Below are 22,540 nucleotides of genomic sequence, written 5' to 3'. Positions count from 1 at the left end.
TGAAATGTTTTGGCAAAGTTTACAGGTAACTTTTGAGATATTTTGTAGTCACGTTGCGCAAGTTGGAACCGGTGTTTTTCTGGATCAAACTCGCCAAATAAATGTACATTTTGAATATATAAAATCGACAGAATTATTCAAACAAAAGGACCATTTGTGATGTTTATGGGACATATTGGAGTGCCAACAAAAGAAGCTTGTCAAAGGTAAGGCATGAATTATATTTTTATTTCTGCGTTTTGTCTCGCACCTGCAGGGTTGAAATATGCTTCTTTGTTTACTGGGGTGCTATCCTCAGATAATAGCATTGTTTGCTTTCGCCGAAAGTGTGTGATTTCATGAAAGTTAGATTTTTATAGTAATTTATTTGAATTTGGCTAGAATGTTGCTAGAACATAAATATTCCTTGCCTCTGCTCTGACTAGAGCATGTCTGGCCCATTAAAGAATCTCTCAAGAACCACTTCTAACACAGAGCAGTGAATTAACTCAGAAAAGACTTGGGTTAGCCAAATTGGACTTTCAGAGGAGGTTGACATTGTACGAGATGTGCTAGTGCTCATTTAGGGGCAATTCACACCTCGTTACAACACTGAGGCAGAGGCCCAGGAGACTGGGAGCAGGCCATGTTCCCAAAACAGCAACAGGATGGTCATGGGAACTCAAAACATCAGGAAGTGGCCACTCAAAGCTCTGAGAGATGAAAATAGTTCAAATCAAATGCATTTGGTCACATGCGCCAAATACAGCAGGTGAAGACCTTACCGTGAAATGCTTACTTACACACCCTTAAGCAACAATGCAGTTCAAGAAAAAAATATGAGACCATAGACCCTCACAGCAACAAACTGGTAAGGAGCATTATAAAAGATGGTGCTTGAGCTAGTGAAAGGAATGAGAATTGGTCGTCACCAATGTTCCCTCTAAGCTGCTTGCAGCTCCCCAGGACTGCCTGCGCAGAGAAGCACGAGATTGAACTTCAATCATTGTCATATATGGATCTGGGTCATTCTTTGTTTACAGCATGAGCGGTCGTGAGTAGATGCGCTTGTTTTGAGATAAAAGCGAAAGCTGCATGTTGCCAAGTACACACATTTGTTCATATCCTTCGCTAGTTTGTGAGTTAATAGCCAAGTTATAGATAATTGGTAGTCAGCAATGGGGAAGTAACAGCTTCCTACAAGAGCGCAAGACCTGTGTATTTCTAGAGATCTTTGAAAAGGGAGTCAGGTAAAGAGATAGTATTTTGAGACAGGCTTGAATAAGAAGTTAGAATTTATGCTGCGATTCTCTGTAATAAATGGTATAGGAATAATAATGCATTTCATTTTGTCGTGGTTTCTTGAATCAAACAACATTTTTAGTCACCTCCTTGTCTGAAGGACAAGTGGATAAAACAGGTTAATTTCAAACATGTTTCTTTTCTTCCAAAATTCTCATGGAATGTAGGCTTACATTGAACACCACTCATTTGCAGCTACTGTAGGCTGAATGATAGCTGTTCTATTTCCATGTCAAGATGTTATTGAATGCATTTTCCCCATAGTTTTCTTTTTTAATGGTAGGCCACTCCGGTAGGCCTACATTATGATCAAATAGGGGTGGCAGGTAGCCTAGCGGTTAGAGCGTTGGGCCAGTAACCGAAAGGTTGCTGGATCGAATCCCCGTGCTGACAAGGTAAAAATCTGCCATTCGGCCCCTGAACAAGGCAGTTAACCCACTGTTCCCCGGTAGGCCATCACTGTGCACAGAATTTTCACAACATTCAAGTTTGCGCTCAGCGGACCTGAAAATTGATCAATGCCAGAAAAAAATTAATCAGTTTCGGAAATTCAGCAGAAACTAGTCCAACCCCGAGAGCAGTGGTCACCAACCTTTTGAGTCAAGATCACTTCTGCAGTCAAAAAGCAAGCAGAGATCTATCGCTCAGATTTTTTTTTAAACTTAAAAAGAACATTAACCTACTAAAAACAGTTCTGTAGGAATGGAGGGTTGTGCAGAAGGCCTAATATATTATTCACAGCATATTGGCTACATGCCTGGCCTACCAATATTGTTCTTCTCAGACCATTATATTTCAAAACTCAAGCTTTGATATCAAAATAGATCAGTTGGTGTAGCACTTGCGAGGCACAGCTGCAAGTGCTGTAATAAATTGAAAATGTGCTTTTTTATTTTATAGGACTGATGGTACCTGCATCTGATGATTAAGGTGATTTCAAGACAACTGGGAACTCTGGAGAAAGACAAAAAAACGAGGTCAAATAATGACAGTGACCTTCAGTCACAGTCCCTGCTCTCTTCCTCCTTCTTTGAGACTGACCAGAAGTCCAAACTCAAGTCGCACTGCATCTTCCTCACGCACAAATAAAAGTTGTTCTCATGACCTGAGAAAATGAAATATTCCTTGATATTAAAATAGACACGATGAGCTGCTAATAATAAAAACGCAGATACACTTGGCTACTCAGTCATTGTATCTGCAGAAGCAAATGGAAGTAGGGAGAAGCGCTTTAAGTTTTGTAATAGTGTTTAACAAAAACCGTGTTGACAGCGCTGAATAAATACTTAAGTCTCTCTCTGGTCATGGTTTTAAAAGTTATGAAATCGCCAAGTATGCTGTGGCTGAGGAAACTGTAGGAACGGCGATTTGAGCGATCCGATTTGCTGGTTGAAAATGGGAACACTGCCTACAGGGCTTCTGAATCAAGTGCCCCTACCGCCAACAGCGCAATAGGAATAATACATTTTAAAAAATGAGCACAAGCCTTTCTCGTGAGCTTTTCTACAGAAATGTTTGGCGATTGACTAGGAATGCCTTGATGATCGACCAGTCAATCGCAATCAACCGGTTGGTGACCACTGCCCTAGTGACAAAATTGTTTTTCATATTGCAAGATAATACTTTTAATCAATTGCAAAACAGGGGAAAATGGGAGCCAAACAGAACTTGACATACGATAAAGCTGTAGATTTACTGATGTCACTCAGTACAAAATTGAGTGGCTCCTTATTTTATCCCCCCAGAGACTCAGTGTAGATGACTAGTCATGCTTTCACTAGCATGTTCAGCCTTAGAACCTTGAGGCAACTGCATTAATGCAAAGCCAAAGATATGCTGCTGTACAAGATTGGCCTTGAAATGTTACTGCATTAATCTACCCTTGCACTCTTCCATCAGACAGGTGTTCCAGACATTAGGCTTCTCTGGTTCCTGAGAGAACACCATAGAGATGAGAACAGGATGCAGCTCCTTTTCTCACAGTGACACCCAAACACCTCAAATTAACACAGCTCCTCCAGTCTGAGGGGGACATGGGTGGGATCCAGCACCCAGAAGCCTGGCACACTCCACTCAGAGCAGCCTGACAAGTGTGCCCACAAGAGCCCTTTGACGTGGGTGATGGGTGAGAAGTGAGAAAAGCATACTATTTTAAGTGCCCACCTACACAAAGTTCCAAACCCAGAGCTCGAACCCCTGGAAGTGGGCCACAACTCACAGCAATCTAACAAGTGTGCCTTTTGAAGTGGGAACAAGCTTAAACTGTAAAGTGAACAACAGGGCATGAGAAGTGAAATAAGTGTGCCCCAAACCCAAACCCTTTAACACTGACACAGGCCAATCTCCTGAGAAGTGTACCCTTTGGTGGCTTGATCTCACTTAAGGCAGGACATAATGGGCAACACTTCATGAAAAAGTGTGCCAGAGGTGTAGAACCACAGACCAGGATATCATCTGACCAAACATTTGTGCCAAACAGGACCAAATAGATCACTTAACCTAAGACTTGGTTGTAGAGCTACTGATGTCCCTCAGTACAAGAATGAACACCTAATTTCCTCCCCACAGAAAGTGTAGATGACTCGTCATGTTTTCAGTAGCATGTTCAGCCTTAAAACCTCTGGCTACTGATGAATGCAAAGCCCAATTTTGCTGCTGTACAAGATGGCCCTTGGATGTAACTGCATTAATCTACCTTAGGACTCTTCCATTGGACATGTGGGCCAGGTGTTCACATTAGGCTCTTCTGGTTCTGGAGAGGAATCCATAGAGATGTCAACAGGATCCAGCTCATTCTCGCACTGACACCCAAAGGGTTCCAATTGACACAGCTCCTCCAGTCTAAGGGGGAAAGTGTTGGATCCAGCACCAATAGGTCTGGCACACTTCACTCATAGCCTGACAAGTGTGCCCTTTGAAGTAAGAGAAGTGTGCTCTTTCAAGTGCCCACCTTCCCAAAACCACACCTCTAACTCATGGCAGAAGGCCACATTATCATAAGGCCCACACCCCTCAATCACAGCAGCCTAAGAAATGTGCCCTTTGAAAATGGCCACAGGTTAACTATAAAACACCAAATGAGGGTCTTTGGTGATGAAGTGAGCCCTAAGAAATGTCAAAGTTCCCAAACCCACAGCTCTAACCGCTGGCACATGCCACATATCACAGTTACCTGATACATGTGCCCTGTGGAGGACGTTGCCCACCATCCAGTTCTCATTCCACACATCCTGCCCAAGCTAATGCCTCTAAAAACATTAGTGATTTCAAGAGTCATCTCCGCCAACTACAGTATGTTCATCTTGAGGCAAATGGCTTTTGGATGATATTTTACCCTCTGAGTAAGTGTGTCATTTATAGTAAAATGGTGATACATTGCTGTAAGCACAAGGAACCTTAATATTAGGTAAGTAGCTGGTCACCTCATGTACTATGATGAGGTTTTCATTCAAAAAGTGTTGAGTAAATGGACATCAATTCACTCAGGGATCGAGAATTCACATCATAAAAGCTGAGCCTTGGAAAGGTGTTGCAGACTTCAGGCTCCTCTGGTTCCAGAGAGGAAGCAATAGAGGATGAGAACAGGATCCTTGGACTTCTCTCACAGTGACACCCAAAGACCTCAAATTAAACACAGCTCCTCCAGTCTGCAGGGACAAGTGTGGGATCCAGCACTAAGAGGCCTGGCACACTCCACTCACAGCAGCCTGACAAGTGTGCTTTTCAAAATGCACACCTTCCTAACCCCACACCCTGGCAGTTAACAGACTATTTACAGTAGGCTGACAACAGTCCCCTTTGAAGTGGACAACAGGACCACACCCGAAAGGTGAAAGAAGTGTGCTCTTTGAAGTAGCCACCTTCCCAGACTCACACCTCTAGTCCCTGATGTGCCTTTTAGGAAACCATACACACCGCAAGCGCTAGCTTGAACCAATTGATGAGCTACATGGGATCTCCCTGAGAAGTGTGATAAGTGTGTCATTTTACATCACCACCTCCCATTATGCACACTTTAAAACCCACTGGCACAAACCACTGTTTGCTTGAAGTTCGACAGTACTTCGTCTGGAAATCTTTTACCTCTACATTTTTATAATTGGTCATATAAGGCAATAGACCATATGTTCTGCATCTAAACATGTTAATGAAAACATACCGCGTTTCCTTGTTCATCCACTGAATTGCTACCTGTAGATAGGGAGGAAAAACACATTACTCATGATAGATGTATAATACTATGATATTATAGAGCTATGACATTATACATCTATTTGTTTGAAACATGAGTATTTATTGCATTTACATGCATCAGATGCCATGTGTCCACAAATCAAATTACTTCTGGAAAGCATATGGCACCGCACAATGTGTCAATGTGTTTCAGAAAAGAGACAGACATCATGAAACATTCAACCATTCCTTTTGACAAGTATGGTCATGTCTTCTCCAATTCCGCCATCCATTACTGTCAGTCCTATTAGGCTGACAGTATGTACAATAACACTGGAATATGCTAAGGAATTTGTATCTTTGATTTATAAACAACAGCTATTGAACAGTAACTTGATCAGAAGAGTCAGACATGCTTTGAATTATTTATTTTTTTGAACACAATTAAGACATAAGACGAGTGCAAAGAAACAGCTGATCAAAATTCTACACCATTGAGATGAGAGTTGAAATTCAAGTAATATTCAAAATGCCCATTCACCTAAAGCTCAAAACAAATTATCAAGAATGCCTTCCTAAAAGGAAATATTCCACAGAGCAAGGAGAGGGTGTCCCAAATCACTCCACTATCTTCAGTATGACTTTCACTAGTGCTGCTGGTTAAGTGTCAGCCCTTGACAAGCTGCTGCTCTGACAAAGTGGAGGGGACCAAAGAGGGAAAAGGCGGACTCACCGAATACGTACACCATGCCGACGGCACCCCCTATCCCCATCAGGCCTGCTAAACGCATCACCATCTTCTTGGCATAGGCTGTGTTCTCCTTCTGTTTCTTGTCCTCTCCCTGGTCCTGCTTCTGCTCCGAGTCCCCATCCCCTTCTGGAGGGGGCTGTCCCTGTTAGAGCAAACAGCCAGGTCAAATTCCTTTATATTTCCTAACACAAGCCAGCTAGACATTATATTGGGAATACATAGCTACAATTCAGAATAGCTTGGAAAATAAGGAATTTGTATGATTTAAAGGGAAATCAGTTTATGCATCTAGCATATGCCGGTAGCTAGTTCCAAATCAAACCAACTCAGTGACTTAAGACATTGGTCATAGATTCGAAAGATTTAGAGATTAACTTTAAAGTAAAATATCTTGCACTGTTATTAAACTGTGACAATAAGATTAATCAGTGTGCGTGCAGGAAATGCATTGGGGGCGTGGAGGGTATACCCGACCTTCAAAAGTTAGGAAAAAAAAAATCTAAAAAAAAAACCTTGACAGATACCATATATCTAATGTAATGTTAGACTTGTACCTTGATGTGTGAAAAATAAATAGATGGTGGCTGAATGTGGGAGTTTAAGCGCATAGCTAGCTGTATATCTAGGTAAAGCTAGTTAGCTAACGTTACTTGGCTAGGTGATGAATCCACTTGGTAGCTAGCTGGCTAGTGTCATGACATAAGGCTCGTTTATCTTCTGGAATATGCCTGGATGTGACATGTGAAAGTAAGCTGGTAATTAGCTAACGTTAACTAACTAGCTAGGTAACACTAACTCACTGGCAATTGAAAACAAAGATATGTAGCTAGCTAACTAGCTAATTATTACAGCTAGTAGCAAAGGTAATGTTGGTAGGCTAGCTAGCGGACTGGATACAGCCAGTTGAATGACAGGGTCCGTGTTATCTGGGAACCTTGGGACGTCACTGCCTCATTGAAGGTGAAATGTAAATGGTTTAGCTAAGTGTTAGGGTAGGGTGTTAGGGTAGGGTTTAAGGTTAGGTTTTATGGTCAAGGATCCCGAATTGTAATGACATGGATGGCAGGATAGCTTAGTTCAACATATTAAATCGGCGAATGTATTGGTTCAGCAAATAAATGGGGTGTATAAATGGAAAAGAAGTCTCGTGAGAGACTCGGAGGTTCAACAAACTGGAAATGACAACTCATGAAAACCAAACCAGCTAATTGATTAAGTGTCTCTTTGGCTTTTCTGTAGCATTGCTTGTTAAAATTATGTACATCTAGCTAACGTGACCTAACCAAGCATGGAGGAACGTCAGCTAGCTAGCTTGACTCACCTGACTCTTCTGTTGCTGCTGAAGCCTCTCTTGCAGAATTGCTTGCGCGAGTCCACCTGTAGCACTGCCATCTCCTGTTGGCGGCTTCTCCGTGGAAAGTGCCCGAATCAAGTCCACCCCCGTGGAGTTTGAACCCCCTCTCCCTCCGTTCCTGAGCCTGAGGAGGCCCCTGCTCGCCCGGACACACATGGGGAACATCGACGTTGCCGACATCTTGAAAGGGACAGAGCCGGTGAACATTGCGCGAGTGAAAAGGACAAACGCGCCTGATTGGCTTATGTTACTCTGAGCGACAGACATAAAATGCAATAAAAATCGTTAAAGGTCACGTGGAACAAAATAGGGCGGTATTTACAGCCTTTTCTCCAATCGAAACAAAGATTTCGTTGACCTTCGAATACAACCCAAAATGTCCATCATTACTGATGGCAGTGCCCAAAGTCTGTTAAAAATACATCCCTGCCTTGTAGGCTTTTACAGAACGGCAGTTTATATACTGTAATACAACAAAGTGTATTCTATATTCCTGTACCACTCTTATTCCCTTCGACCAGTGTAGGTTATATGACATGGCTTAGTTTGCACTGATTTGTCTTTCAAATGTTAAACTTTTAGACCCTGTTATAAATTGTGTTTTCGTAGAGCATAGCAACGATCATTGCCATACTTTCTTTTTCATGTTGCTTCTATATATCTAATATTCATGACCACTAGAGGGCAGCCATAACAACACAGTTGCTTGCATCTGCTTCAGGTTATGTGTGTTGCACCCACAGATATAGAACGATTATATTTCTATGGTTGCACCGACGTACCAGGTATGATTTGCAACTGTTGTACTTGTGCACCACTCTATTTGTGGACATTATTTTAAGGGATCAGTTGATCAAATTGTTCCTATACATCAACAAGTTTCAACTAACAGTGCATTATGCATAAAAGCAATGAAGAAAACAAATTAAGCCGCACATATATAATTTATTGTCTTCATTAAACAACAAACGTTAATCAAAAAGTGTTTAACACAAGAAAAAATTACTTGTTGACCACCAGTGGTAACCAAAACAATCAGTTCTTCAAAAATGTTACAGATAGAATTACACCCAAAATTCACCTTACATGTTCAAAGCATCAAGCAAACATTCACCTACCCCACATGGGTAAATCAACTGTTGTTTTTTTGTCACATGTTCGATACCCAGGCCATTCAAAGCACGGTTGCTGTCTGTGTTCAGCTATTACATTAGAATGGTACCGACTAATTCAAAGGGTGCCTTTCCGCGGGCCACATTCCATGCACTGTTGGAACAGGCTACTGCATAACTATTGCATAGCTGTTCTCACAAGGATCAATTACCATCTCCGAACAAAACAAAAGGAAATTAAGATAGTGTCCAAACTCATTGAATCTCTTATTCTGTAGTTTGTGTATGGCATTAGCAACAAGAATTCCCCTCCTCTGCGGCAGCCTCCTCTTTCCCCCCAGGCCAAAGGGGTGCACTGTTTATCTTGTTGCCCACTTTAGCAGCCTCACTCTGAACACCATCACTTCCAACACGCTTCTGTATTTCAGAGGCCATGGTTAAAAATGATTTCTCTACATTATCAGCATTCTTCGCACTGGTCTCCAGGAATGGAATCTTTAGGGATGAAGCACATTCCTGAAGCAATCATACCAAGAAAAAGAGAGCGCAGAATTTTATGTCATTTATCACAACACAATGGAACAAAAGCACAATACCTATGATTGACAGTAATTTGTAGTTCATGAGGAATCTATTGTGCATTGGTGACACAAGCATTTTATGAATGAGAACAGACACTTACTTGACCAGTGGCAAAGTCCACTACCTTTTTAGAGACCAAGTCACACTTGTTTCCCACAAGCAACTTAGAGACATTTTCACACGCATAGCGGTCAATCTCCTCCAACCACTGCTTCACGTTGTTAAAGGACTCCTGGCAAAATAGTTGAAATCTTGTTGTATGTATAGTTTTATCTCTAACTCTGGTACATTGCGATGCAATAGACTGTCAATCCAGCCCATAGAGAGGAAGAGTTCAAATACACTGTATTACCTGATCAGTGACATCATACACAATGATGATCCCATGTGCTCCTCTGTAGTAGCTGGATGTGATGGTTCGGAACCTCTCTTGTCCGGCTGTGTCCCACTAGGAAAGATAGATCAAACAGTTTGAATTTACAAACAATCTTTACCACAACCCCATCACCAAAATGTACAACTGGAACTATGCAGTTTGTCTTGTAAATATGTACTTACAATTTGTAGTTTGACAGTCTTCTGTTCCATTTCAATGGTTCTGATCTTAAAGTCCACCCCGATTGTGCTGATGTAGCTCTCTGTGTAGGTGTCATCCTGAGGAGTAGAGACCACTAAGCAGTTATATTATTTACAATGGGAGAATGGGCTGAACAAACCTTCAAACAGTGGTTAATTACTGGGTTGGATGACATTTTGCAGTGTCCTTTCCACAAAGGAAATGGCCTTCACTTTCTGTTTGGACTCGACTCATTGCTATATGGAACAACACCAAAGATTGTGTGCATTCTATTTTAACACAATGCCTACCGCAAACCGCAAGAGCAGGCAAGACTTGCCGACACCAGAGTCTCCTATAAGAAGCAGCTTGAACAGGTAGTCGCTGAGGAATACATTACATTATTATTTAGGTTGATTATATCAAGTAGGATGAAAAATAAATAAACACACCATTGATAGACCTAACATGCACTACAGTTATTGCATACAAAGCAACAAAAAAGTGTCCCAAGTTCAGAGAGCATTTTATTCTACCATAAACCTAAAGGGGCCTTTAACAGTAGCTACAATGTTATCCAAGACAATAGCCTACCTAAACATGACACCACATCCTACTTCGACAACAGTACAAATAATGCTACAAATGCCATTGTCACTCACAACTCATAACTACTTACTATTCAGGATTCATGGCCAGATATCTGGATCCAGAGGGCAGAACGTAAAAGAAAAGGAATACAACTGTGAACAGAACGTCTGTGTTATCTTTGGCTTTTCACAGATGCATTGTGTTTCAGTCCTTCAGAGGGCAAACAGCACCAGCACCTTGTATGATGAGCCGGGAGTCCTATCATTTATTAAAGCCGAATATCATGTTTCAATGTGGTCAGTACCTGAGTCTTAAAGCTGTAGCCTGGTTTAGCTTCAGAAATGACTGATCACAGATCCCATACATTTATGCGCTGCCTCCAGGAACAAATAGGTTAAAAACAGGTTGTTTTATTCTCAAGATTTGGTTGAAGGAGTCACACATTACATGTTACAGTACAGTAGTCTAGAGTATGTTTTAAAAATCATTCAGTCTGGAAAAACAAAAAGTTAATTGAAGTTCAGTGAAAAAGGTTACTTTTTCATAAAAACACATTTCTTCAGCATTGACAAAATATAACTCAAAACTTTTCTAAAAAGTTGGACACTCATAATTTAAACTCAATACAAAATGAAAATACATTAAATTGAAGTGCAAATGCTACAAATATGGCCAGTTTCTATTTAGTCGTCTTGTAGTTGTAGTGGGATTTATTGCCCGTTTGAAAACCAAACCACCTAACTTTTTGATAGTAATGACAGAGGTTGGCAGATCAAATCTCATTCATACTTTCCACATGTACGTGCTGCTCTTTTTCTTAGTCATTTAATTAATTTGATCCAAATTAATCTATAAATGTGGCTGGTTATGCTTGGAATGTGTGTGGATGACCGGTCATTGCATACTTGTTAGAGGAAGCCTGCAAATGAGGCTATGTAAAACAAAATAGGATGTAAAACAAAATAGGAGCAGATCAACAGTTTGCTTACACTCGGAAATCGTTTTTAGACTATTGCACAAGTTTTCTCTGACAAACATACTTGCAATGTCCAGTCTTGTTTCATTCAGTAAAAATTTTTTTTTTTTACAAAAAATATGATTTACCATAATGCTGGAACCATGACACGTGGATGCATTGCTCTTTTTAATCAAAAGTAACAATAAACCAGTCACTGGTTAGAAAGCTCATCTCCAGTATATAAAGATATTCATAATTTTATTTGGGCTTCCTGCTATTCAGTACTCTCTATACTAGTGGCAGCATACTCATTCTCAAGGTGAATCAGCAAATAGTATTAATGACATGATCTCGGTCCACGGGCAAGCACTTCACAGGTAGGGTCCGTGTGTGTGTTGTGTTCTGTTGGTGAACTGGGAGTTAAGGCGGTGGGTGGCCGTTGACCTTGTCCCGCAGGAGAGCCAGGGCATTGGTGGAGAAGTCTCGCAGGACGCTCACAGTCTCTCGCTGCATCTGCAGGGAGTCGCGTACAAACTCCTGCTGCGACTCCACCAGCTGCTGCACGGACTGGGCCAGGGCCCCCAAAGACCCCGACACGGCCCCTAGCAGGGCAGTAGTGGCCTGCTGCTCCTTGAGACTGAGGGAGGCACTGTGGGCTAGCTGCTTCCGGATTGCCCCCTGCCCCATGACTGACCCTGTAGAGGTGGAAGAGGAGAGAGGAGCAGGGAGAAAGGAAGAGGAGTGAGCTGGGTGGGAGGACGAGGAGGTAGCCATGGAGGAAGACACAGCGGTGGAAGAGGCAGCGAGTCTGGAGTAGGTGCGACGAGGCTCAGCAGGGGGGCGGAAGGAGCCCATGTGCCGCGGCTCCTCTTCTAGGTCCTCAAATCCCAGACTGTCGTCTATGGGCAATACATAAACACGATGTGAATACACACACAGTTCATAGATGCATAATTACACGGAAACCTAGGTGCAAACACTTTTACCAACAACAAAGTGCGAGAGAAAGAGTTTTACCTTCATCGACTGGTTTCATGAATGAAAAATCATGAAATGACTGAGAAGGATCCCCTAAAAGGACAATAAAAAATTTTACAAAGAAGATAATAATAATCAATACAACATGTGAATAGAGTGTGTTGAATGCATGAGTGTTGGGGAGAAAGAGCTCATGAGAAAAAGAGAAACATTGTTCTGAATACAGGAAAGACTCACGGCCAAATGGCATCGGAGAGAACATGCCAATATCTTTATCCGGAGTTGAGAAAGGAGACATAGATGAGCCCATCGCGTGGGGGCTGGTGACAGGCATAGCCATGTGATGAAGGCCAGCCATACCATTAGAGGTGCCAGAAGAGCGAGTCGACATCCCTGACATGTCACCAAAGTCATTCTCCTCAGTTTCATCATTCATACTGCCCATGGTGGCCTTGTTCGGAGGGGACATGGATAGTATCTCGTGCACCATTTTCTCCACCGGTGACAGGTTCTGGGAGATACGGACACCGTTAGGCCCTCGCATGGCCACCATCCTACGCTTGGCATCGCACTTTAGGTCTGCCCACTTCTTGACGATCTCCATGACCTCCCGTTGGCACTCGCTAATTTTGTTGATGTGAATCGCGATGTCCGCCCATGTTCGCTTCCTCAGGTCTGACGAGGCGCCTTGGTTGAACTTGCCTGTGGTGGGTGACAAAGGCAGATAATAGAAGGTGAATTCACCAATTTGTAAGTCGCTCTGGATAAGAGCGTCTGCTAAATGACTTAAATGTAAATGTAATAGCACACCAAGGAGTAAAAGGCAAGCAGGGAACAAGAGACAAACCAATGCAAAGCGAACATGTGTCTATTTTGAGTGCTTCATGCTGATCATGACCAAAGGCTTCACACATTACTATGCATAAACTTCGTAAATGTATCAAATTCATGTCATTTGTGCCCACATTACACACTGAGGGGAGGTACTTACTTACGAGGATGTGCCTGTGTCTTTTGACTTCAGTCAGCAGCAGATGGACTTCATCGAAGGTGAAGCGTGACTTCCTTTTCTTCATGGGCAAGTTGCCCCCAAGTTCCTCTATTTCGCTATAGGTGAATTTAAAATTCATGTTGCACTCCTAACAGCCCTTGGCCTGTCCTGTTTACACGCCCAAGAGATAACCACCTATACCTGAGAGGGCACCACCCCTGGCACTGTCAGCCTGCAGGAGAGAACAAAATGTAAAACACACAACTGATAGGAATCCCTGTGTTATAAGAGACTATGTAGCTCAGTTCTTAGAGCATGGTGCTTGCAACACCAGGGTAGTGGGTTTGATTCCCGGGACCATGCCTGCGTAAAAATGTATGCACACGTTTAAGTTGCTATGGATAAAAGCATCTGCTAAATGGCATATATTATGTATTATTATGCATATATTATAGAATAAAGTAAAGAGTGCATTGAATTTATAAAATGTTTGGGTAAGATTTTTGTTCTGTGGGAAAATAATATGCATATCAATGGGTAGACCAGGGATCCATCCCTAAGTGTGCCTAAAACATGACTTCTGTAATGCATCAACCTCTTTATTAAAAAATTGTTGGCTAGGCATACATTCCAGTAGTCAGGACACCATTACCATTGCCAATAATACCTGACAATTGACATAATAATTCGTTGTAAAAAAATAAAACTCTGCATGGGAATTAAATGTGGGTACGTCTTTAAATTAACCATTCGTATAATTAGCAGCTTCAATCTTACACTCTCTTGCTAGGCCAATGAGCATTATGCTTCCTGGTTCTTTGTTGAGCCCCCTTGTGTACTCTACGCTGAATGTAGCCAACTACACTATTTTGCGGTACTTCGAAGGCCAGTGTTTTCAACCACGGTAAACGTGCATCCTGCCATGCAACGAAGGGGACAACATACCAATTTTAAAACGAACAGAGATCATTACAAATTTGTTGTGGATTAATTGATAAGCCAATAGCGAGATTTTCCTACGCATTCTGCCTAGCTAGCTACCATTTTGAAAGAACGTTAGCTGATGTCGGTCGCTAGCGAGCTAACGCTAGCTAGCTAACGTAGGTCGTCCGCGTTTTTTGCAAATTGTTTGTTGATATAGAAACGTTAACTAGCTTAGTAATTAATCACCTTGACAAAAGAGTTAGCAACAACAAATGTGAAGTTGTGATTCATTGGATAGAGCAGGAATTACCAATAGAGTGACGAATGTTTTTTTTTTTCTCCTCTTGCAGTGCAGCTTCATAAACTTCGCACAGACGACGAGAAGAACGCTGAGTTGCGCAGACTCTGATCGCGCATTTTCCATGACCTACAGGCGGCCACGAGCGCAACATTACGAAATCTTACCAGAATACGAATTTGGTATGATGCCAAGAATGGCCACATTACAGTTCAACGTGCATCAATCACTGCTACTATTGTTACATAATAACGTACAGTCATTGATTGAACGAGTACACACCCTGTGGTGACATTCCTCAACCAAATACTAAAACATATGACGGCCATAAATATCAGGTTACCGAATTGTAAGAATATAGCATACACGAGCGGAAATCGGTCGCTAATCAATCTAAAACAAAATAGTCTCAATGTCAATAATCCTTTATTTTCTTGGCTTCAAGAGACATGACAATACCTATTTAGTGACATTGACAACATATCTAAATAAGTAACGCAAGAGAAGTTAAACGACCACGAAGGGACTCGAACCCTCAATCTTCTGATTCGAAGTCAGACGCCTTATCCATTAGGCCACGCGGTCTATGATAAAGATCACAATAACTTGCAATTTAAGGCTAGCTTAATTTAATAATTTATATGCAGAATTACAATACCAGTCCACATTTATCTTGTATACAAATTATATTAATTATTTAGTTTGAAGTTTGCAAATTAACACCAGGGATGTAATAAGGGGAGGATGTGGGTCTAGCCTACTTGATGTTATGACAATTAGGAAATTGTGTAATGGAAACCAAGTTTGACATCAGCTATATTGAAGTGCTAATATAGTCTTAACGAAAACTCAAACATGTCAATTGCTAGATACATTTAGCTGTCAGTCCAGTTCACAATATCAACACAAACTACATGGGAGAATGCAGTCTGCCATTAAGCAACTGTTGAGTTAAATAAATTAAAATGAAAACGGAGCTATAAAGTGCATTTAAAAAAACTATTGTTCTCATTGACAGATAAAATTCATTAAATTGTTCAAAGCAAAGCAAACACAGAATGTTGATCCCTTCCCAATTTCTTTTGTCTGCCTGGTGACCACAAATAAGTAAGTGTTTTATTCAGTGCATGTGACAATAACATTTGATTTGATTTGAACAAGCATAGCAACCCAATTCCACTGATGCCTTCTGCATCGAAAGGGGACTATGGAGCCAGATACCTGCCAAAATGTTGAATGTACACTACCATTTGAAAGTTTGGGGTCACTTAGAAATGTCCTTGTTTTTGAAAGAAAAGCACATTTGTTGTCCATTAAAATAACATCAAATAGATCAGAAATACAGTGTAGATATTGTTAATGTTGTAAATGACTATTGTAGCTGAAAACGGCTGATTTTTAAAATCTACATAGGCGTACAGAGGCCCATTATCAGCAACCATCACTCCTGTGTTCCAATGGCACGTTGTGTTAGCTAATCCAAGTTTATCATCTTAAAAGGCTAATTGATCATTAGAAAACCCTTTTGCAATTATGTTAGCACAGCTGAAAACTATTGTCCTTATTAAAGAAGCAATAAAACTGGCCTTCTTTAGACTAGTTGATTATCTGGAGCATCAGTATTTGTGGGTTAGATTACAGGCTCAAAATGGCCAGACACAAAGACTTTCTTCTGAAACGCGTCAGTCTATTCTTGTTTTGTAGATTGCTTAGGGCTTACAAGATAAAGGTAAACTGTGCAGGCAAGGAGATTGAATCTAAAACAAGTGTAACTTATCTTGGTGTGTCCCTAGATCAATCCCTTTTCAATCGTGGATTGCTGCCAAAATTCTTTCTAAAATGGCAAACAAATGGACATTTTTGATATCGTAACAATAACGTAAACTCACTCACTTTTCGTAAACTTCACTCACTCACTTTTCGCTTTGGTCCGTACAATTTACCTTATTTTAGCGCCCCAAAAACGTAATACTTCCAGATCAACTGTACTCTCAATACCATTGTAAAGCACAATTTCTCCCCTTTCCAACAGAATCAATTACATGACCCCCACACTGCCCGTTTCTCCATGATTCAAGAAGGCAATGAGCCCCGTCGTCTTTTTAAAAATGGCCAGTGGGGAAGCGAAACTAATGCGTGATAGTGAGGAGAGATGTGTGGGAAATTAGCTTTTTTTCACTCGATCTGTCCAACTTATCACCATATTGCCTCTAAAATGTAAATAAAACACTATAAAGAGATTATATAATGTGTCATTACATACCTATTTGAAGGTTCGTGTCGAATTTCAATCAGGTTTTTAGGGCGGTGCTAAAGTGATCTTAGAAGTAAACAGTGGCTTTGAGAATGATGATCGCATGCAGTGATGATGCAAAAAAATGACTAGGTATCCCCCCGTCATTTGTCCATTTCTTGTTTTTAAAGGATGAGAGAAGTGCTACACCTGTTGGAGAGAGATTGTAAGACAGATATAGTAACTTTATGTGTGCTGTACGTTACAGCATGACACATCACGATGTAACGGAGGGTCCGTTTTTCCAACTTTTCTCCAATACTACAGAGCCATTACCATGTCGATCAACGCTTGAATAGAAACGTTGTTCACACCCCAGATTTTGAAGTCAACTACAGTCCCATTAGTTTTCTTTGTAGCCTCGTTTGAATGTTGCGGTTGCGCACATTTGTACGGAATGGGGTGGGTTTACGTTAGATATTTTAACATCAAAGTGAAGAAAATGCTTGTCTCAACCTTGATTCCATGTCATTTTGATTATGTCTGCTCTGCTTGGTATAGTGGGCTATCAAAAAATGTTATCAGGTATATGCTGAATGTCCCCCCCCCCCCCCCCCAGGACCACATAGGGGTACTGGAGTTCCGGGAGGTGGGCTTGTTGCCTTTGGAGTCCAGAGTGGACCAACTTAAACTCAATCATATGTTTGACATCTTAATGATCGTGCCCCAGGTTATATGAAAAACCACGTTGATATGGTTGATATAACCAACACAGTTACAATACCAGAGCTAGTGATGTCTTGTAAAATCAGTTCTGCATAAGAGTAAACAGTACTGCGAGGAGCATGTTTTTCTATACAGGCATTTGTCTATGGAATAGCTTCCCCCTGGAGATCAAGCAAAGAAAAAGTAGAAATTGCTTTAAAAAGCAGGCAACGGTTTTAATTTGTATATTTGTATAATTTGTATATATTTTTATAAGGTTGTCTTAAGTAAGAGAAACCACTCCACTGCCCCTTGTGACCCCTACTGCTGGTCAAGTGTATTGATTTAAAGGACCGGTATGATGTGCAATGGATAGATTGTTTTAATGCAAAATTAATATGGTAGATTTTTAAGGTAAGCGGGAAAAGTGCAGTGAATAGGGCCACTTTTTAGGATGTCAAAATAAATGAATGTATTTATGGTTGTTTGTAATTTTGTCTTGCCTTTTAATCATTATATGTGCTATTGTTTTTACCATTGAGGACCACTTTGGAAACAAACATTTTAATTCATACTTTCAAGTGATATCCTCTGGGTCCACATTGTACATTTTGTTGTATATGTCTGTTACCCAAAGTAAATTCAATTCAATACCAGTAGATGACGTAGAATAGGCTTGGGCTTTCAGGAAATGACTTGTGTGAGAATGATAAAGACACAGAAGAGCCTTGTCTAGCAGAACCGCCTGAGCTGCAAAATAGAAAGTAAATGTGATTTAGGCCTATTCCGCTATCTAAATATGCCATGCTGTTGTGTGTTATTTAATGGCCAAATATAATTGCATAATTTATTTTTATAGCTGATTCGGGCTATTGTGGTGTGTCATGTAACCTAATGAATCAAACTTTTTCCAGTATTTGGGAGCACTGACTAGGTCTTATATTAGGCATTCTGACTGATGTGTTAGTGTATTCCACTCTGTATTTAGGCTTGTTATAGCCATTTGCATTGCACAACCCTATCACGCAGAGGCTATATCCATATCAATAAATGAGACAAAACAAAATATTGATTAAGTCTTGGCTATAACCTGACCTGATTGAAATAGCCACGGGGTTCCAAATGGTCAAGACTATCTAAAGCCTATTCTTATTCCTGGATCTGTTTTCCCTATCTTCAACTATTTTAAAATGTATTTAGAGGCCTGCGAGCTAGGGTTTATTTTTATTAAGGGGAGCCCTATACTAAAAACAGTTATAAAATGCAAGTTTTTATTTATTTTAATTGTATTTAATCTTTATTTAACTAGGCAAGTCAGTTAAGAACAAATTCTGATTTACAATGACGGCCTACCAAACGGCCTCCTGCAGAGGTGGGGCTGAGATAAACAATGTTTTATTAAATAAACATTTTGGACAAACAACACATCATGACAAGAGAGACACAGCAACATTACATAAAGAGAGACCTACAGTAAGACAACAACATAGCATGGCAGCAACACATGACAACACAGCATAGTAACAATACAACACAGCATAGTAACAATACAACATGACAACAACATGGTAGCAACACAACATGGCAGCAGCACAAAACATGGTACGAACATTATTGGACTAAGACAACAGCACAAAGGGCAAGAAGGTAGACAACAATACATCATGCGAAGCAGCCACAACTGTCAGTAAGCGTGTCCATGATTGAGTCTGTGAATGAAGAGATTGAGAAAAAACTGTCTATATTGAGTGTTTTTTTGCAGCTCATTCCGGTCACCAGCTGCAGCGAACTGAAAAGACGAACGACCCAGGGATGTGTGTGCTTTGGGGACCTTTAACAGAATGTGTCTTGCAGAACGGGTGTTGTATGTGGAGGATGAGGGCTGCAGTAGATATCTCAGATAGGCGGGAGTGAGGCCTGGGAGGGTTTTATAAATAAGCATCAACCAGTGGGTCTTGCAACGGATATACAGAGATGACCAGTTTACAGAAGAGTATAGAGTGCAGTGATGTGTCCTATAAGGAGCATTGGTGGCAAATCTGAGGACCGAATGGTAAAGAACATCTAGCCACTCGAGAGCACCCTTACCTGCCAATCTATAAATTACGTCTCCGTAATCTAGAATTTGTAGGATGGTCATCTGAATCAGGGTTCGTTTGGCAGCTGGGGTGAAAGAGGAGCGATTACGATAGAGGAAACCAAGTCTAGATTTAACTTTAGCCTGCAGCTTTGATATGTGCTTAGAGAAGGACAGTGTACCGTCTAGCCATACTCCCAAGTATTTGTATGAGGTGACTACCTCAAGCTCTAAACCCTCAGAGGTAGTAATCACACTTGTGGCGAGAGGGGCATTCTTCTTACTGAATCACATGGCCTTTGTTCAGAACAAGGTTAAGGGTAGAGAAAGCTTGTTGGACACTGAGAAAGCTTTGTTGTAGAGCATTTAACCCAAAATCCGGGGGGCAGCAAAGTATAAGACTGTATCCTCTGCATATAAATGGATGAGAGAGCTTCCTACTACCTAAGCATTGTTGTTGATGCAAATTGAGAAGAGCGTGGGGCCTAGGATCCAGCCTTGGGGTACTCCCTTGGTGACAGGTAGTGGCTGAGACAACAGATGTTCTGATTTTATACACTGCACTCTTTGAGAGAGGTAGTTAGAAAACCAGGCCAAAGACCTCTCAGAGACACCAATACTCCTTAGCCGACCCACAAGAATGTAATGGTCTACCATATCAAAAGCTTTTTGCCAAGTCAATAAAAACAAAGCAGCACGCCATTGCTTAGAATCAAGGGTAATGGTGGCATCATTTAGGACCTTTAAGGCTGCAATGACACATCCATATCCTGAGTGGAAAGTACATTGCATACCAGAGAGAATACTATAAACATCAAGAAAGCCAGTCAGTTGATTATTGAAGTTTTTCCAAAACTTGATCAACAGGGCCAAATAGAAATTGGCCTATAACAGTTAGGATCAGCTTGATCTCACCCTTTAAAATGATTCTGCAAGACACCAGCACCCAAAATTATAGCCTAAATTGCAATGCTTACAAGTTGAAGGCCTATTTTTTTATTTGGATTGGCCTAAATTAAACATAGACATTATAGTGACAGGCTAAAGAACTTTGGATAATTTTGAATACACATGGATTTCAATAAACAACTGGATGACTGTTCTATTCTCTTTGATTTAGTTCCTATTGCAGCTCAGACAAATGACTGAATGGATGACATACTGACTGACTGAACTGAAAGAAGGATGAATTAAATGTTCAAATATGTTGGAGTGACGAGTTGCACCTATCATGCATGCTCTGCACTATTTGGCTAGTAGGCAAAAAGGCCTACATTAAGAGTATAATGACTATGGTTGCATGCTTCCAGAAGGGCATCTTCTGAAGCTGAGGGCTGCTTTTCTGAAGGCGCATGGTGCTGTGGTGCTGCATGGAGATCACAAGCTCTTCAACTGGGCAGCAGTGTTGCGATAGAGGGAATAGCTTATACTGAGACTACCTAAAACTACTGCAACAGAGTTATTGTAAAGTTTGGGAATATGCTTATGCCAGATTTAGCCTATGTTTAACCTCTCCCTTGTTAATTTCAAAGTCCATATGTTCATGATCCGATTCAAATAAATCATGTTATTCCACAGAATATGCTTTGGCAAGATGTTGTGATGAAATATTCAACAAAACATTTTTGAGTGGAAAAGACTCCAGTGGTCATACGTAACTAATTGATTCACCAAATATCTAATATTAATCTATGTTTCATTATTCCTGGTAGATACCAGTGGTGGAAAAATACCCAATTGTCATCCTTGAGTAAAAGTAAAGATACCTGAATAGAAAATGATTCAAGTAAAAGTCACCCAGTAAAATACTACTTGAGTAAAAGTCTAAAAGTATTTGGTTTGAAATACACTTAAGTGTCAAAAGTAAATGTAATTGCAAAAATGTACTTACAGTGGGGCAAAAAAGTATTTAGTCAGCCACCAATTGTGCAAGTTCTCCCACTTAAAAAGATGAGAGAGGCCTGTAATTTTCATCATAGGTACACTTCAACTATGACAGACAAAATGATAAGAAGAAAAATTCCTGAAAATCACATTGTAGAATTTTTTATGACTTTATTTGCAAATTATGGTGGAAAATAAGCATTTGGTCACCTACAAACAAGCAAGATTTCTGGCTCTCACAGACCTGTAACTTCTTCTTTAAGAGGCTCCTCTGTCCTCCACTCGTTACCTGTATTAATGGCACCTGTTTGAACTTGTTATCAGTATAAAAGACACCTGTCCACAACCTCAAACAGTCACACTCCAAACTCCACTATGGCCAAAACCAAAGAGATGTCAAAGGACACCAGAAACAAAATTGTAGACCTGCACCAGGCTGGAAGACTGAATCTGCAATTAGGTAAGCAGCTTGGTTTGAAGAAATCAACTGTGGGAGCAATTATTAGGAAATGGAAGACATACAAGACCACTGATAATCTCTCTCGATCAGGGGCTCCATGCAAGATCTCACCCCGTGGGGTCAAAATGATCACAAGAACAGTGAGCAAAAATCCCAGAACCACCGGGGGACCTAGTGAATGACCTGCAGAGAGCTGTGACCAAAGTAACAAAGCCTACCATCAATAACACTACACTGCCAGGGACTCAAATCCTGCAGTGCCAGACGTGTCCCCTTGCTTAAGCCAGTACATGTCCAGGCCCGTCTGAAGTTTGCTATAGAGCATTTGGATGATCCAGAAGAAGATTGGGAGAATGTCATATGGTCAGATGAAACCAAAATATAACTTTTTGGTAAAAACTCAACTCGTCGTGTTTGGGAGAACAAAGAATGCTGAGTTGCATCCAAAGAACACCATACCTACTGTGAAGCATGGGGGTGGAAACATCATGCTTTGGGGCTGTTTTTCTGCAAAGGGACCAGGACGACTGATCCGTGTAAAGGAAAGAATGAACGGGGCCATGTATCGTGAGATTTTGAGTGAAAACCTCCTTCCATCAGCAAGGGCATTGAAGATGAAACGTGGCTAGGTC

At 40.9% G+C, this 22,540-nt stretch overlaps 3 protein-coding genes and 1 non-coding gene across 4 annotated transcripts in view; all 4 read right to left on the bottom strand.

The window, feature by feature from the left end:
- LOC135552640 (mitochondrial import inner membrane translocase subunit TIM50-like) overlaps positions 1-7,774 on the bottom strand; it is a 30,479-nt gene extending 22,705 nt beyond the window's left edge. The window contains exons 1-3 of the mRNA XM_064984370.1: positions 7,527-7,774; positions 6,188-6,347; positions 5,441-5,472 (exon numbers count right to left, since the gene is read on the bottom strand). Coding sequence (XP_064840442.1) covers positions 5,441-5,472; positions 6,188-6,347; positions 7,527-7,766 — 432 coding nt within the window. The 5' untranslated portion in view covers positions 7,767-7,774. The remainder of the gene's footprint in view (positions 1-5,440; positions 5,473-6,187; positions 6,348-7,526) is intronic.
- A 710-nt stretch (positions 7,775-8,484) lies between these two features.
- On the bottom strand, positions 8,485-10,666 carry LOC135552642 (ras-related protein Rab-1A-like). Its single transcript, XM_064984372.1, has 6 exons — positions 10,489-10,666; positions 10,121-10,193; positions 9,812-9,907; positions 9,606-9,701; positions 9,354-9,485; positions 8,485-9,187 (listed from the first exon to the last, which is right to left on the bottom strand). Exons 1-6 carry the CDS (start codon positions 10,500-10,502, stop codon positions 8,963-8,965), a joined length of 636 nt encoding a protein of 211 aa, XP_064840444.1. The 5' UTR covers positions 10,503-10,666; the 3' UTR covers positions 8,485-8,962.
- Positions 10,667-10,790: 124 nt separating this feature from the next.
- Positions 10,791-14,660, bottom strand: zgc:113149 (uncharacterized protein LOC541363 homolog). The gene is made up of 5 exons (XM_064984371.1): positions 14,562-14,660; positions 13,328-13,559; positions 12,574-13,038; positions 12,376-12,429; positions 10,791-12,257 (listed from the first exon to the last, which is right to left on the bottom strand). Exons 2-5 carry the CDS (start codon positions 13,464-13,466, stop codon positions 11,779-11,781), a joined length of 1,137 nt encoding a protein of 378 aa, XP_064840443.1. The 5' UTR covers positions 13,467-13,559; positions 14,562-14,660; the 3' UTR covers positions 10,791-11,778.
- Positions 14,661-15,061: 401 nt separating this feature from the next.
- trnar-ucg (transfer RNA arginine (anticodon UCG)) lies at positions 15,062-15,134 on the bottom strand. Its single transcript has one exon. It is a non-coding gene; the product is annotated as a tRNA-Arg (tRNA).
- Positions 15,135-22,540: the final 7,406 nt, after the last annotated feature.

Source organism: Oncorhynchus masou, chromosome 13 (genome assembly GCF_036934945.1).
Source record: "Oncorhynchus masou masou isolate Uvic2021 chromosome 13, UVic_Omas_1.1, whole genome shotgun sequence".
NCBI classification, from domain to species: Eukaryota; Metazoa; Chordata; class Actinopteri; order Salmoniformes; family Salmonidae; genus Oncorhynchus; species Oncorhynchus masou.
Note: the sequence above shows the minus strand (reverse complement) of the source record. Positions and strands in the feature narration are given on the sequence as shown.